We start from the raw sequence: 14,078 nt of genomic DNA, 5'->3' as shown, positions 1-14,078 counted from the left end.
GTGCAGCTTTTGCCGGTCCAGTGCATTTATCACTCTCAGTCTAACAAGAGTTTGTAACCTGCTGCTCCAGTAAACTGCACTGTTGGTGAATTAGTGTCTGTGAAAGTTTCCACTGGATGTGACCAGACCTGCCAGGTGGAACTGGCTCCTATCAAGAATTCAGCCCTGATCCCTCAGGACCAGCTTGGTTTGTTTTCTGCCAGATTTCTAACTCATAACACAGCAGTTCCCAGTATCCATGTAAATCATTCTAAATCGATTTCCATTCTATTTTCCTGTGTGCTTCAGCAGTGGCTGTGGGAGACTCATTGGAAAGGGCAGTGGCTCGGTGGGAGCAGCCCCTCGAAATGATGAGTGCAGCCTACATCCCCTGTAGGGTGAAGCCTGGGGGCAGGGCTGTGTCTGTGTGGGGCTCTGCAGCCCCTTGGTGACACATGTGAGGTCACAACGAGACGTTCTGCCTCCATGGAACCGTAACACCCACTTCCCTGAGAGCCAGAGACCACCCCAGCTGTGGTGCCCCATTGTCCCACCAGGCCTGCCATCCTAAGGCCATGGTGGGATGGACAGGAGGAAAGGAGATAGTCTGGCAGAAGGAGCTGCAGCCATGACAGAGCTTTTCCCTGGCTTCCTCCTTGCGCTGTCTCCAGATCTTGTGTACTTCCACAAGGATGGTAAAGTTTGAGATCCCTGGAGGTCCTGGCATCCTCTGCCTCTGGGGATGGGAATGTGTTCATGGCTTTGCTCAGGGAGAGGGTCCCTTTGGAGAAGGGGATCTGACTTTAGGAAGGTGAAGGGGGGATGATGAACTTTATAACTTCAGCACGGCCCTTCCTCTTCTTCTGACAGAAATCACTAAAGTTTGGGACTGTGTGTCTGAGTGCTGTCACCAAGACCTGCTGCTGAAGAAGGTGGGGCTGGTTTCCTCATGGTCCTCCCTCAGACCATGGGGGTTTCCTGATCCTTCCCCATCCTGCCTGGCTCTCACCCAGCTTAGAGGGCAGAAGAGGTATCCCAGAGACCCACTGTGAGTGCAGGCAAGAAGTCAAGTGGCACTTGAGTGGAAGAAAGTTGGATTTCCTCTTTGGAGTCTTCTGCAGGATGGCTGGAAAGGAGGGACACCCAGGCAGTGCTCCTGCATTCCCTGGGCTTTCCCAGGCTCCAGGAGTTTCTCCCACATGTCTTGCACCCTGCAGATCCTGGAAAGGAGGGAGTCAGAAACTATCTGGAGTGAAAGGCTCTTCTCCAAAGTTTTCCTGGGGGCTCCATGTCAGACCTTGGAGCTGCAGGGGTGGAAATGCCACAGATGACCCTTAGCCTTCCCTCCTGTTTGCCCTCTGATTGCCTGCATTTGCTTCCAGAGAGTCGGGCTGATGGGCCTGGGTACCATCCACATTATGAAAAGACCCATCTGGCATGGAGAAGGGGAAGGTTTCATGGCAGACAGTCTGGAGTTTGATCTGAACAAGCCATCTATGGTGCAAAAGAAGCGTGTCCCTGGGAAAAGCCCCGTGCCTGGTAAGATGAGCCCTTCAGCCCTGTGCTCCTGCCAGACAGGGATGAGTCCCTCCAGCAGTCCCTCCAGGGCTCCCTGGGTGCCCACAATATGCTGGCTGCTGCTGTAGAGCTTCTGGAGGTGTTTGTGAGAATCTCCTGGTGCTGAAGAGGCTGACGATCCCCACCACCTTGGGAAGGCAGGAACCAGCATTCCTGCTGGCTCCTGCATCCCCCTTGGTGGTTCTGTGGAGCTGTTGAGCTGACAGTGCTCATGGCACAAAAACAGGGCATTTGCTGCTGGGTGAAGAGTCACTGCGGTAGGAGGAGGTTGGTGGGCTCTCAAGAGGCCACAGAAGCACTGAGTGAGTGACTTTGTGTTGGGTGCTTTCTCTACAGGGCTATCCAAAGCAGACGAGTTGGTCTGTGCTGAGGTGGCCTTGCGCCTGCACAAGCCCAAGGCCACCATCGTGATGTGCATCAAGGCCACACTGAAGATCTGTGAGTGGGCCTTGTCCAGTGGCCAGAACTTCGACTTTGTGTTCAAGGACATTGGCATCCTGGTCTGCCGAGGAAACCACGTGGTCATGAGGTTCTTTGAAGACTTGGTCCGAAGGGTGGCTCAGTCACAGTACCTGGCAGAGGGTTTGCTCCAGGTGAGTCTGGCATGTATTTTACGTGCCCTCAAACTCCTGGGGACACAGCCGTGGCCTTGGGCAGCTTTCCATAGTCCTGGTAGCTGAGCTTGCCCTCCTGCTCCCAGGGAATTAGTCCTGGGCTTCAGCTCTTGTGTGTCCAGGCTGCGGGCATGGCCTTGTCCCAAAATGCCAAGGTCGTGGAGATGCTCGTGGTTTTGGGACAATGTAGGGGCACAGGGTGATGGAGAGAGAGTTGGGGCTTGGGGTTGAGGAGAGGCAGCTGGGGCTGGGAGTGGAAGAGGGGTTTTGTGCCTTGTGAGCAGCAGGCAGATTCCCTGTGGATCCTGCCATGTCTCTGTCCCTGTTGCAGTCACCAGATTTGAAGCCATTATTCATAGCCTACACGGAAAAGGACATTTCCCAGATACCACCTGGAGGTGTCTTAGTGCTGCCACAGTGAGTGCAATTGTTTCTGTACATGGTGGGGTGATAACCAGCAAGAGCTTTTGGTCCTGGCTTCTTCCGTGTGGGAGGAATCCTTGGATGTATTTAATTTTGGAGGTGGAATTGAAATTGTGCAAGGTTCATGGCCATTCTGGTTTCTTTGGGGAGTGTCTTCAGGTGGATTCCCTGGGAAGAGGGCCTGCTTTACCTTCCCATCTCTGTGGGAATGACCCCAGAGGCACAATTGGGGGCCATGGAGCAGACAGCTTCACCAGCTCCTTCCTTTTCATTTGAGAAAGACTGAGAACCAACAGGCCCCAGAGCATGGGATGTTCTCAGTCACTGCGGGTTTATTTTCCCTGGAAAGCATCTCTGACAAGAGGGATCTCAGACTTGGCTGAGAGAAGCCCTATGGAGGGAGACTCTACTGCCCATGCTCCAGTGTTATGTTGCCTTTGGAAAACTGGATGCCTGGGAACAGCTTCTTCCCAGAGGCTGCCATAGACTCTGCCCTTACTCAAACTGATGTCACCACCTCCTTTGCAGCTTTGTGAAAGCAGATGGGAAGTCCCAGCCACATCCTATAAGTGCTTTCCTACAAGGCAGTGGAACCAGAAGCAAGACCAACACCAAGTGCCAAAAATCTCCGGGTAAGGTCCCTCCTAGGAACTGACGTCCTCCATGCCAAAGGGAATTCTGTTTCCTGCCCAAAAAGTGTCCCAGCAGCTCCCTCTTTTTCTGAATGGGGACCCAAGGAAGCAGTGGGGCAGGACCATGGAGCGGCACAGCCCTCAGGAAAAGGAAGGCTGGGAGATCCCTCATGCCCAAAGTGTTCTGGAGATGCAGTTGAGAGGAGCCTCCTCTTTTTCTTCTTCAGAGAACACTCCCAGCCAACACATCCTTCTTCGTCCGCGTCTTTCTCCAAGTCGGATATGTGATGTGAAAGTGATGGGAAGAGAAAAGAAAAAGGCTGATGGTGGAGTGCAGAGAGGGAGGTGAGAGTCTGGGAGAGCTGCCTTTAGGAAATTCCATGCTCCTGGACAGGTGTGAGGAGCTGTCACCTTTGGCCATGCTGCCTGTACTTATGGAGAGCAGATACGGGCATATGGCCAAGGTCTTGGTCCTACCCACAGCATGGGAAGTGGGCAGCAGTGTTTTGGAGACACCTGGAAAACACACTGGAGAACACGCTCTCACTGTTCTTAGACAAAATGCTTGTGTGGTGTCTTTGCAGTTTGCTGCCTCCAATTGAGAACTCTGTGAAGAAGGGCACAGCCACCAAGGGCATGGAAGCACCCCAGGCTGGGCTGGCAGCTCCCACCAGGCAGGGAAAACATGTCCAGGTATGTGACATGGATGTAGGATCATGTCCTGCCTCGTTGCAGGGAGGCTGTTGAAAGTGTACCTTTGGATGTGTCTGTTCTGGGATGTCTTGTGGGTCCTCCATTCAGTCCTGGGAATGACTTCATCATTTTGTGTGCTGTGTTGCTAGGAATCTTTCTCTGGACTAAACCTCTATGGTGTCTAGACTTCCTCATGAAGCAGAGGGTCACTGCCAAGATCTCTCGGGGAGAGAGGATGGATCCAAACTGTCCCTTGAGTCATGGGCTGCAGGGTGGGACCCTTGTTGCCTAAATGTCTGAGCTGCCTTCCCTTTGCTTCATTTAACAGCTTCCACCCCTGGAAGGGCAGAGGAGTCTGGGGAAGGCTGCTGCCTTCTGTCCTGGAGGATTTGAAAAGCTAAGGAAGGAGAGAGTGGCTGCTGTGGCAGGAGTGGCTGCTGCTTTGTCCCCAGAGAGAAAGGAAAAGACACTGTCCCATTTTGGAGGAAGACCACAGCCAAGGTAAGAGTGTGGTAGCACCTGTCAGGTCTAGGGGAGGTTGAGCAGATGGGAGAGACCCCTTTGTGATTAAGGAAGTGGAGCCCTGAGCTGTGGGGCTGGATATGGTCCCATGGACATCTCCTACGTGGGCATGCCTTGGGGTAGCCCCTGATTATGATGTCCCATGTGCCCCTTTTGGTGGTGGGGCCAAAGAGAACATGGAGACGAGCAGCAGGAGCTGGGTCAGGCAGGATTCCAGCCAGGGAGTAAGAGGAGAATCTGTCCCTGCCTCGCAGGACCCCACGAGCAAAACAGGTCCTGCTAAATCTGCAGCCATACAAAGTTGCCCGGGAGCAGTGCATGAAGGCCTTGCAGATGAATAGGTTGCGGAAATGGTCCGACGACAATTCCCTCAGTAAGTATTTCCAAGCACTGGATGCATTTGCCTGTGGCAGCACATCCCTCCCCTGCCTGGCAGCAGCCCCTGGGAAGCACTGTGTGCGCTGCTGAGTGGGTGTGGTCCCTGAAGCAGGCATGCCTTCCAGCCGCAGGTGACAGGTCCTCAGCCGGGACCAGGCAGGTGAGTTCCTCTGCTGTCTGGCCTGGCCTCCCCCAGGTCTTGGGCTGGCAGGGCTGGGTCTGCAGGGCTGGGGTGACTGGGAGACTATAGAGCCTCCAGGAGCAGACTTGGTGAGCAGAAATTCTCTGCCCTCCTCCCTGTACCTCCTGAATCCTGAACAGCTCCTGGATCTACCTTGAGCTTGGTGAAGGCACTGCAGATCCATGAAGAGACAACAGCAGAACTGGAACATGAGAACAGCGACATGGCACCATGAGAAAAGGAATAAAGACCTAGAAATCCATCACCTTGGTGTGTGAATTGTTGCTCCATACCAGGGATTGAGCCTTTGGTTGGGGCAACAGTGTTTGGTAATCCAGATGGGACTGGTGGACATGGACAACTCCAGTCACAGAATCCCAGGATGGGTGAGGTTGGAAGGGACCTCAGTGGCTCACCTGGTCCTACCTTCCTGCTCTAGCAGGGCCATCCCAGAGCACAGGATTGTATTTGGATGGGTCAAAAATATCCCCGGTGAGGGAAACTCCACCGCCTCTCCAGACCACCTGTTCCCGGCTCGATCACTCCACTGCTCTGCCTTTGCTGTTCCACCCTTGACCCACATTAAAGTACTTAAGGACAGAGGCCTGAGCTGCTGTGGGGTTGCAGATGCTGTTGGCTGCTGGCCAGGGAAGCAGAAAGCAGAGAAATCATTACAGGAGAGGAAGCAGGCTTGTTTTGTTGGAATAAAGATCCTTCCAGGGGTTCAAATTATGTGGATGAGGCTGGTGGAGGGGAGAGCAGCCAAGTCTGCCAGCTCGCACTGTGCATTGTCAGCTCAGCTTCAACTCTACAGTAATTTTTGGATTATGCTGAATCAGAAAAGTCCCATTCCATCCCTCAAAGCCCCTTGACTGGGGACTTGGCTGCATTGGATTCTGGAAATTTACTCCAAGCAGAAAGATGATTTTCACTGTAACTTGAACAATAATTTGGCTTTTAGTGACAACGGGAGACTTTCGGGCATGAAACACTGCTGAGATTTGAGGAAGGTGCTCAGTGGGTGACTGTTGCCCTCTCCTGTTCTGCTGGAATAAGGAACATTGTTCTCCTTGTGTCTGTTAACCCAAACCCACAAAATTCCAGAAATCATTTACAGATTTGAGGTCCTGAGCTCATTGTCAGAACTGACTTGAGGCACGTTGGTCCTTCTCCATCCGTGTGACTTTCCCATGTTTCCGTATAAGCATGGAAGTCATGGAGAAATGGATTTGATTCCTGGCAACCTTTGCCCTTAATTACACCCCCCACACCCTTTAACATATGCATTTTAAGTAGGGGCTGCAAAGAACTTATAGCTGGGCATGTGCAGGTACAGCCTGGGGTTCTCTGCCTTGGTCCTTAGCTCTCCTTAGTCTCTCCAAAGTCCTGACAGGAGTGGGGTTTCAAGGGACAGGACCTGGAAAAATTGTGCCAGCGGAGCTTTAGGCTGGATGATGGGAAAGTCACTGGCCTCCCAGGCCAGTGGTGGAGTCACCATCCCTGGAAATGATCAAAAAAAGTGTGGATGTGACATCTGAAGACAAAGTTAAACCTACCACTAGATCCTGGGTTGATGGTTGGACTCAGTCAACTTAGACAGCTTCTCCAACTTTAACAATTCCGTGATTCCGTGAGGGAGTTCGATCCTGTAACTCCCAGAACAGGCAATTGACTGGATCATTGTTTTCTATCTTCTACCAAACTTTATTTTTTACTCCCAGCTCTGCAGAAAGCGGCCAGAATTATGGGGACTTTCACGTGCTGCCTGAGCTCAATGTCCACCATTTATTTATTGCAGTTTGGAATGTTTTGCCCACCCATGTCACACACAGTGTCTCAAAGTGGAGCAACTCATTGTCTTGGGGTGATTTTGTGAAGCTTGTATCCCCAAATTGTCTGTTCTGCTCTGTTGGTGTTGAATATTGAGTTCTGCAGCTTTAAGACTGGTTCCAAGAGTGAAGGGGAAGAGAAGAAATGGAGAGTTTGTTATAAGAGATGGCACCTGTTCCCCCACATTCTTCACAGAGACCGTGCTGTCTGTAGAGAAGAGAGAGGTCTCTCTTGCTTTTTTATTAGTTTTTCTGGCTAGCTGAGGCAAAGGAGTCCCCTGGACTGGTTTTTTCCCTTTTTCTTGGAATGGTTTGAACGTCCTCTGGACTGAAAACCCAGAAGAGCACTGGGAGCTCACACTTGTGGGCCACCAGGCCTGGCCTGGGCCATGGCATTTCCCAGTGCGGGAGGGACTGAGAACAGCCTGAGTGAGCTGTGACCCACAGAGGGACAGAGAAAAGCCTGACAGAGCTGGGCTGTGACCCACAGAGGGACTGAGAACAGCCTGAGTGAGCTGTGACCCACAGAGGGACTGAGAACAGCCTGAGTGAGCTGTGACCCACAGAGGGACAGAGAACAGCCTGACAGAGCTGGGCTGTGACCCACAGAGGGACTGAGAACAGCCTGAGTGAGCTGTGACCCACAGAGGGACAGAGAACAGCCTGACAGAGCTGGGCTGTGACCCATAGAGAGGGCTCTTCTGAATTTGACGTCTCTTCAGGGCTGAGAGAGGTTTTGCTGTTCAGTATTGTTTGTTTTTATCCTGGGGAGTGCTTTGTCTGTTAAATAATCTGGTTTTTTCCACTTCTCACTGAGAAAATATTTTTTCCCAAACCAGCTGGGGGAGGGATCCCATTCAGATATTTCCTCCCAAGTTTGCCCTAAACCAGGACACTCATAAAACCCTGGATCTGCTTGGGTGTGACTGGCCAGTTGTGGTACTGAGCAGATAACTGAGAGTCCCCTCAGGGTTTATGATATGTCAATAAAAAGTTTGGATTAATGGATTACCAACATAATGCTGTGTGAAGTCTTTATAAAGCTCTGACTGCTGGGCAGTCTGAGAGCTTAGGGGAAGAGGTGCAGTCTGAGAGACACAAAAAAGGCAGAGAAAGGCCAAAGGCAGAGGAAATAAAATCTGTCCAGGTCAGGAAAGGCTTGGCTTTGCTGGCACTATGAAAAGCTTTCTTTCCTGGACAGTCCTGGCAGTCCTTGTCCTGGTGCACATCTCCCAGGCAGTCTATGTTCAGGTGAGCTTTTTTTCTTTTATTTGTTGTTATTACAAATTCAACAAAGTGCTGATATTTTCTAAACTTCTAGCTGCAACAGGAATCTTGAACTAAATTAATAAACCTGAATTTTTGCTTTGCTCTGCCTTGACTTCCACCTGCATGTCTCTGTGCTCTGGGTCTTTCTTCTGTAAAACACTTCAGGTATCACTAAATGCTGCTGCTGTTTATTTACCTTCTCCAGCCATATCTCTGCCCTGAAATCCCTTAGGGACTGAGGTGTTTCATGTCTAGAGTTTTCTACTAGACCTAAAGCCACGTGCAGTGGAAGTGCTGATTTTAGAGAGTGATGCAAACAAAGGAGAAATTGTCTTGTGTTACCTGGTTCTAGGCAGGAAGTTCTTTGTGGAAATTATCTGTGTGCTTATGGGATGGAGCCTGTCAAGAAAGGACAAAGATGAGTTTAGCTGGATCCAATTAAATATTAATAGGTAGAGAAGTGATTAGAGCAGCGTCTGTGAAATTTTCCAAGTACACAGCACCTATGGCTGATATTCTGTGCAACATGGAAGGGGTATAAGAAGGTACTTCAGGGCCCTGGTCTGTCATTGGGAAAGCTTTGGATCTCTCTGCACTCATCCTGAGAGACAATATTTCAATCTGATTGCAATGTAAACAACTTCCTCTGGTGGCCAGGAAAACTAATACTTGTTAAACAATTATTGATACTCTCTATGTGTGTGCAGCAGTTTCCAGGAATAAGGTATCTTTGTGTCCTGGACTATCCTCTTTTTTGTCCTTTGGATGACAGAGATATCCTGAGGTAGCAGGTTAAAGCTATTCCTTTCTCTCAAGCCATTCTTCAACATTTACAGTCTCCAGAGGAGTGGACAGCTTTCTACCCAGTGAAAAACATCTCAGTTTTCTACTTGTAGCCATAAAATAAATCAATAAGTGAGAATGGCTGCTTCTAGGTTGTGTAAAAGAGTAGGAAGTGCACGTCTGGAGTTTAAGCTGGAATTCTCCTCTCATTAATCATTAAATCTGTGTTTTCCCCACTGTACTTGCAGTGAACTCTGAGTGCGTTGCACTCCTCTCATCTGAGGTCTTTGAGGTCTGATTCTTTGATTCCTCACTCCACAAAGTTGGCTTCCACTCTTCTTCCCTGAAATCGTTCCCAAGACTTCCCTTCTTTGTCCCACATTATGTCATATTTAGCTCTCTAATACATCTTTCTTATTTGAGGTGGCAGGGTTTTTTCTCTGTTTTGCTGTTCCTTTGTTCTTTTTTGTCCCCAGGACCTGCAGATCTCACGGTTTGTTCCCACTTTCTGGTTTCTCTGAAATTGTGTCTGTGGAAATCCACTCTTTTTTTAGTTCTATGGGTTTTGCTTCTTAGTTGTGTGACCAACAGCTGAATCTAGAGCTGCCTTTATAGGAAAATGTTTCACAGGCAGCTAGGCTGATTACAGAATAAGAAAGTTGTTTAGGTTGGAAAACCCTTTAAGATCATTAAATCCAACTGTTCCTCCACCACAGAGATCCACCATGTCCCCAGGTGCCTCATCCACATGTTTTTGGAACACTTCCTGGAATAATGACTCCACCGCTCCCATAGGCAGCTGTTGCCAATGCCTGATTAACCTTTATAGATCATTAAGGTCAGAAAAGATCTGTAAGATCATTGAGTTCAACTGATAAATCAACCTGAGTAAGATCATAAACTGATTGCAAGAGAAAAGAATTTGACTTAATAAATGCATATCCAAAATCTATCTGATCAGGATTATAAAACCTTTAACACCAAAATAATGTGATTCTGTAAAAAACCCTCCAAAACCCCAGTCAGAATCAAATCCCCGCCCCACTTACATTACACCATTCCCCATTGGACTCATGGGGATGTGAAAGAAATGCTAATATTTGGTCATGTGCTGTATCAGAGTCACTGAATTTTCTTTCTTTGGATGAGGAGCTGTTGCTTGATCCCAGACTCTCAAGATGGTTTGAATTGGAAGGGACATTAAAGTTCATCTTGTTCCAAACCCTTCCATTAGGTTGGAACCTCCCACATCACCTTACTGACTATATGTTGGCCATGAAACTATGTTAAAACAGCAGATAAAAATCAGTTTGAAAATGCTTATTTGTCTTTTAGGCCAAACTCTGATTATCTGCAGATGGGTACAGACTTTGTGCACCTGGTTAAACAGCTGCAACACCCGCAACTTAAATTTATTACCTCAAAAGGGGGAAGTCTCTTGAGGGAATGACCCTTAACAGACACACAGGGAGAAGCAACTAAAACATAGAGTAATATTTCTCAGAGTCCTGTCCCAGCTTCCTTAAGTTTCTTGAGTCAGAATTGCTATACTTAGGCTTCCAAAAACTTGTTTTTCACAAATTGTGTGGGCAATTTTTAAATTGGCACAGGGTGGCATTGTTGGTCATCTGTGCAGGACCAGGAGCTGGAGTCAATGATCCCTGTGGGTCCCTTCCAATTCAAGAGATTCTGTGATTCTAAATTAATGGAAACTTTCCACAATGTCTTGAGGTGAAAGGTTTAAACCCTGAACAATGTGTGGTATGGTGTGAAAGAATAGCTGGTCACACCCTGCCAGGTCATAGCCAACACTTGACACTTCCACTGCTGTGTTAGGAGAAAAGGTGAACCAAATAAATTCCCATTTATCCTCATTCAAGTAATGATTTTGTAGATCTCTACCACATATCCCTGGAAGTGCTGGAAGGAGCTTGGAGCAACCTGGTCTAGTGGAAAGTGTCCCTTCCTGACTGTGGCAGGGGGTGGAATGCGAAGAGCTTTAACCCATTCCAGGATTCTGTGATATTGCCCAGTCATCTCTTTTCTAGGCTGAAGATTCCCAGCCTCGATCTTCCCATCCCAGATTTTATGAGTCTGTCTCATGGGGATGAGCCAGGCCCGAATTCTCCCTCTTCCACTGCCTTCACTCAGCACAGGTTTTGTCTGGGCTTTCTTTCAACACCATCTTTTCCCTCTGTTATATTTTTGGGAGAGCTCTTAGTTGAGCTGGAATGGATTTGCCAAAGGCCTGACTTCCTGACACCTCTTTTTTCTGGTTCTGCACAGGATGGAGACATGAAATTCCCCCTGGAATCCGTGAAGAAGCTGAAAGAGCTCATGGATGGGAACAGACACATCAATCCTCGCATGATGGTTTCCATGGCCAGCTATTCCCCATGCCAAGAAAAACACCTCCCTGAGGAATTCCGGCTTGTGTGCAAGAGGGAAGATGCACCAATGATTTTTAGGAGGCTGAGTACGTCGTTCATATTTCGTAGTTTTCATTTTTACCATAATTTTCAACCTTACACATTCCAATAGCAGGAGGCAAAGCCACGGAATTACTTCTGTATCACTTCTAGGGTAGCTGGCAGGGTTTGAGCTGCCCTTGTGCTGCCCTTTCTCCTGCAAAGGTTGGGCTCCACAAACCCCCTAAGGAAAACTCCTGCAGTGCTGAGCTGAGCTGTTCACTGGGCACATTCCACTGCTGTGACCATGGAAAAGTTCATCCAAGTACAATAATGGAATCACTGAACTGGTTGGCTGGGGGAAGCTTAAAGCTCATCCCATTCCGACCCGTGCCATGGGCAGGGACACCTTCCACTATCCCAGATTGCTCCAAGTCCCATCCAACCTGGCCTTGGACACTTCCAGGGATCCAGGGGCAGCCACAGCTGCTTTGGGCAACCTGTGCCATGGCCTCACCCCCTTCACAGAGAAGAATTTCCTCCCAATATCTCATCTAAATCTACCCTTCTCTAGCTTAAGCCATTCCTCCTTGTCCAAAGTCCCTCTGCCACGAGCTGCTGCTGCAAAAGTGTTTGCTTTTTAAGGTTTTTATATTGCATTTATCTACTGTCCAGTACAAGGGACACTTCAGGACAAAATGTCCTCTTGTCCTTTTGCTTCCACATGTTCTCATTGCTTCCCAAGGAATTCAGGTTTGATTTCATTCCTTCAGCCAGATAAAAATCTTAGAGCAGTATTACCTACAAAGATCTTCCAAATGATAAAATAGGAATGCAGAGGAGTCTCCAAATGCTTTGACAGGTGGCTGTGCCCTCCTGGCATCTGGCTGAATGATTTCTTTCTTCCGGACAGGCCTGGCTGCTGAGGACGACCTGTGTGAGATCTGTGCCAATGCTGCCTGCGCCGGCTGCTTCTGAGAAGGTGGAAAAACTAACACAAGACATGTCCAGCTGGGAAGTTAGTGCATTCCTGTGGCAAGATCATGTACTTTCACCAATCAATACTCCTGGACTTCATCTCCCACTCCAGCCAAACTTTAGCTGGTAGCTCGTGGGGGACATCCCTGCAGTCTTGCAGCACCTGGATCAGGGGCCACTATCAGTGCAGTTCTGCCAGCAAAGAATCTATTACTCCTCTGAGAGGTGCAGATACTACAGAAGTTGTGTGATACTGGAATGGAAATGCCCTGTGTGTTTCATTTCCCACTATTTTGCCTGAATTTTAACAAGCTGGCTGAAACTCAGCCCCCCTTGTAGCCTTTTTAATATCTATATTTTAATATCTAATATTTAATGTCCAATAAGTAGTATCTAATCATTAATATCTGTCTGTGATTTGGCCTCCCCCACACAAAACACCACTGGGTTATTCCCTTTCCCAGTCCCTCCTTCCTAGTGTGTTGGATCCCTTTCCCTTCCACCTGTCTGCAGGTGACACCTTTGAGTTTGTAGCAGAACTGCAACAAGTAACTCTAGCTGAATTCCTGGTGTTTGGGAACACTCTGACAGCCAGAAATCAGACTGTTTCTTTACTGATTGTTGTTGATTTAGGGAATGGGTGTAGAGTAGCACAGGAACACTTCTTCCCTGGATATCTCTTTGGGAGAAAGGAATTCCAAAGTGCAGTGCTAGAATCACATCAAAATGAAAGCATTGCCTGTTGTTTTATTTATTGGTGGTAAGATTGTAAAGAAATTATCTGCCCATGTTTATATTCTATACAAGCAATAAAAACTAATAATAATTTGGATTTTTTTTGCTTTGTTTGTTCATTTGTTTGTTTGTTATTGCTGGGGTTTGGGGTGGATTTTTTTGAGGATACTCTTCTTGCCTCCTTGCTTTTTCCCCGTATAAGGCATTTCATATCTGCAGCTTCCCTAAATAAATGATATATTTTAACAGTGTCCTGAACATAAATCAACTTGTAGTCACAGAATCGCAGAACTATTTGGTTTGGAAAAGCCCTCCAGGATCATTGAGTCCAACCTGTGCCTGATCCCCATCTTGTCACTCAGCCCAGAGCTGGGTCATGCCCAGTCCTTCCTTGGACGCCTCCAGGAATGGGGACTCCACCACTGCCCTGGGCAGCCCCTACCTATTTCTGACCACCCTTTCCATGAAGAAATTTCCAACTTAACCCTCCCCTGGCCCAAAGTGAGGCCCTTCCCTCTCATCCTGTTCCTGTTTCCTGGGAGCAGAGCCTGACCCTCCCAGCTACGCCCTCCTGTCAGGGAGTTGTGCAGAGCCAGAAGGTCCCCCCGAGCCTCCTTTTCTCCAAGCTGAGTACCCCCAGGTCTGTCATGGTAATGCAAGTCCACAGCAGAGATTTTAGATTTTTCCCTCCTATTTGTAACTGTTGAACTGTTGAACTATTATCTCCATTTTTATACATGGAGCCCTCAACACAGCAACCAAGTTCTACCAAGACTCTCAGTGCTCCAAATCTGTATCCTCAGCCCTGGAATTTAGAGCCTAAATCTAGAATTGATGTTAGAAAATGATAATGAGGTGCATAAATTCCTACTTCATTTGACAGGAAAACTGTAAGGGTGTAGAAGAGTACATCCAGTGTTGCATCCAATATTTTGACTATCCAAGGACAAAATGCATCCAGAGCAAATTCCAAAGATAGAGTCCCTCACTAAGGCTCTTCCTGCTGCCTTGAGGTTGGCATCTCTGGGAAATGGGATTCCCTGACTCAGACACTACCTGAAGTTATTTCTCCAAAT

The 14,078-nt window shown here is 48.4% G+C and overlaps 2 protein-coding genes across 2 annotated transcripts; both read left to right on the top strand.

Moving 5' to 3' along the window:
• Window positions 1-432: 432 nt before the first annotated feature.
• Window positions 433-5,266, top strand: LOC130261567 (coiled-coil domain-containing protein 81-like). The gene is made up of 11 exons (XM_056507913.1): window positions 433-674; window positions 850-911; window positions 1,362-1,518; window positions 1,894-2,150; window positions 2,503-2,588; window positions 3,123-3,226; window positions 3,454-3,571; window positions 3,811-3,919; window positions 4,248-4,420; window positions 4,696-4,814; window positions 5,141-5,266. Exons 1-11 carry the CDS (start codon window positions 563-565, stop codon window positions 5,233-5,235), a joined length of 1,392 nt encoding a protein of 463 aa, XP_056363888.1. The 5' UTR covers window positions 433-562; the 3' UTR covers window positions 5,236-5,266.
• A 2,607-nt stretch (window positions 5,267-7,873) lies between these two features.
• Window positions 7,874-13,099, top strand: LOC130261767 (guanylin-like). The gene is made up of 3 exons (XM_056508307.1): window positions 7,874-8,080; window positions 11,168-11,357; window positions 12,203-13,099. The coding sequence occupies exons 1-3, from the start codon at window positions 8,006-8,008 to the stop codon at window positions 12,265-12,267; spliced, it is 330 nt and encodes a 109-aa protein (XP_056364282.1). The 5' UTR covers window positions 7,874-8,005; the 3' UTR covers window positions 12,268-13,099.
• The last annotated feature ends 979 nt before the right edge of the window (window positions 13,100-14,078 follow it).

This window comes from Oenanthe melanoleuca, chromosome 21 (assembly GCF_029582105.1).
Source record: "Oenanthe melanoleuca isolate GR-GAL-2019-014 chromosome 21, OMel1.0, whole genome shotgun sequence".
NCBI classification, from domain to species: domain Eukaryota; kingdom Metazoa; phylum Chordata; class Aves; order Passeriformes; family Muscicapidae; genus Oenanthe; species Oenanthe melanoleuca.
Note: the sequence above shows the minus strand (reverse complement) of the source record. Positions and strands in the feature narration are given on the sequence as shown.

Bases quoted from the DNA above. Each gene is read 5' to 3' on its own strand.
- LOC130261567 (XM_056507913.1), top strand. From the start codon at position 563: ATGGACAGGAGGAAAGGAGATAGTCTGGCAGAAGGAGCTGCAGCCATG. The intron at 675-849 runs GTAAAGTTTGAG...TTCTTCTGACAG, and splicing joins TGTGTACTTCCACAAGGATG to AAATCACTAAAGTTTGGGAC. The intron at 2,589-3,122 runs GTGAGTGCAATT...CCTCCTTTGCAG, and splicing joins GGTGTCTTAGTGCTGCCACA to CTTTGTGAAAGCAGATGGGA.
- LOC130261767 (XM_056508307.1), top strand. From the start codon at position 8,006: ATGAAAAGCTTTCTTTCCTGGACAGTCCTGGCAGTCCTTGTCCTGGTG. The intron at 8,081-11,167 runs GTGAGCTTTTTT...GGTTCTGCACAG, and splicing joins CCCAGGCAGTCTATGTTCAG to GATGGAGACATGAAATTCCC. The intron at 11,358-12,202 runs GTACGTCGTTCA...TCTTCCGGACAG, and splicing joins AATGATTTTTAGGAGGCTGA to GCCTGGCTGCTGAGGACGAC.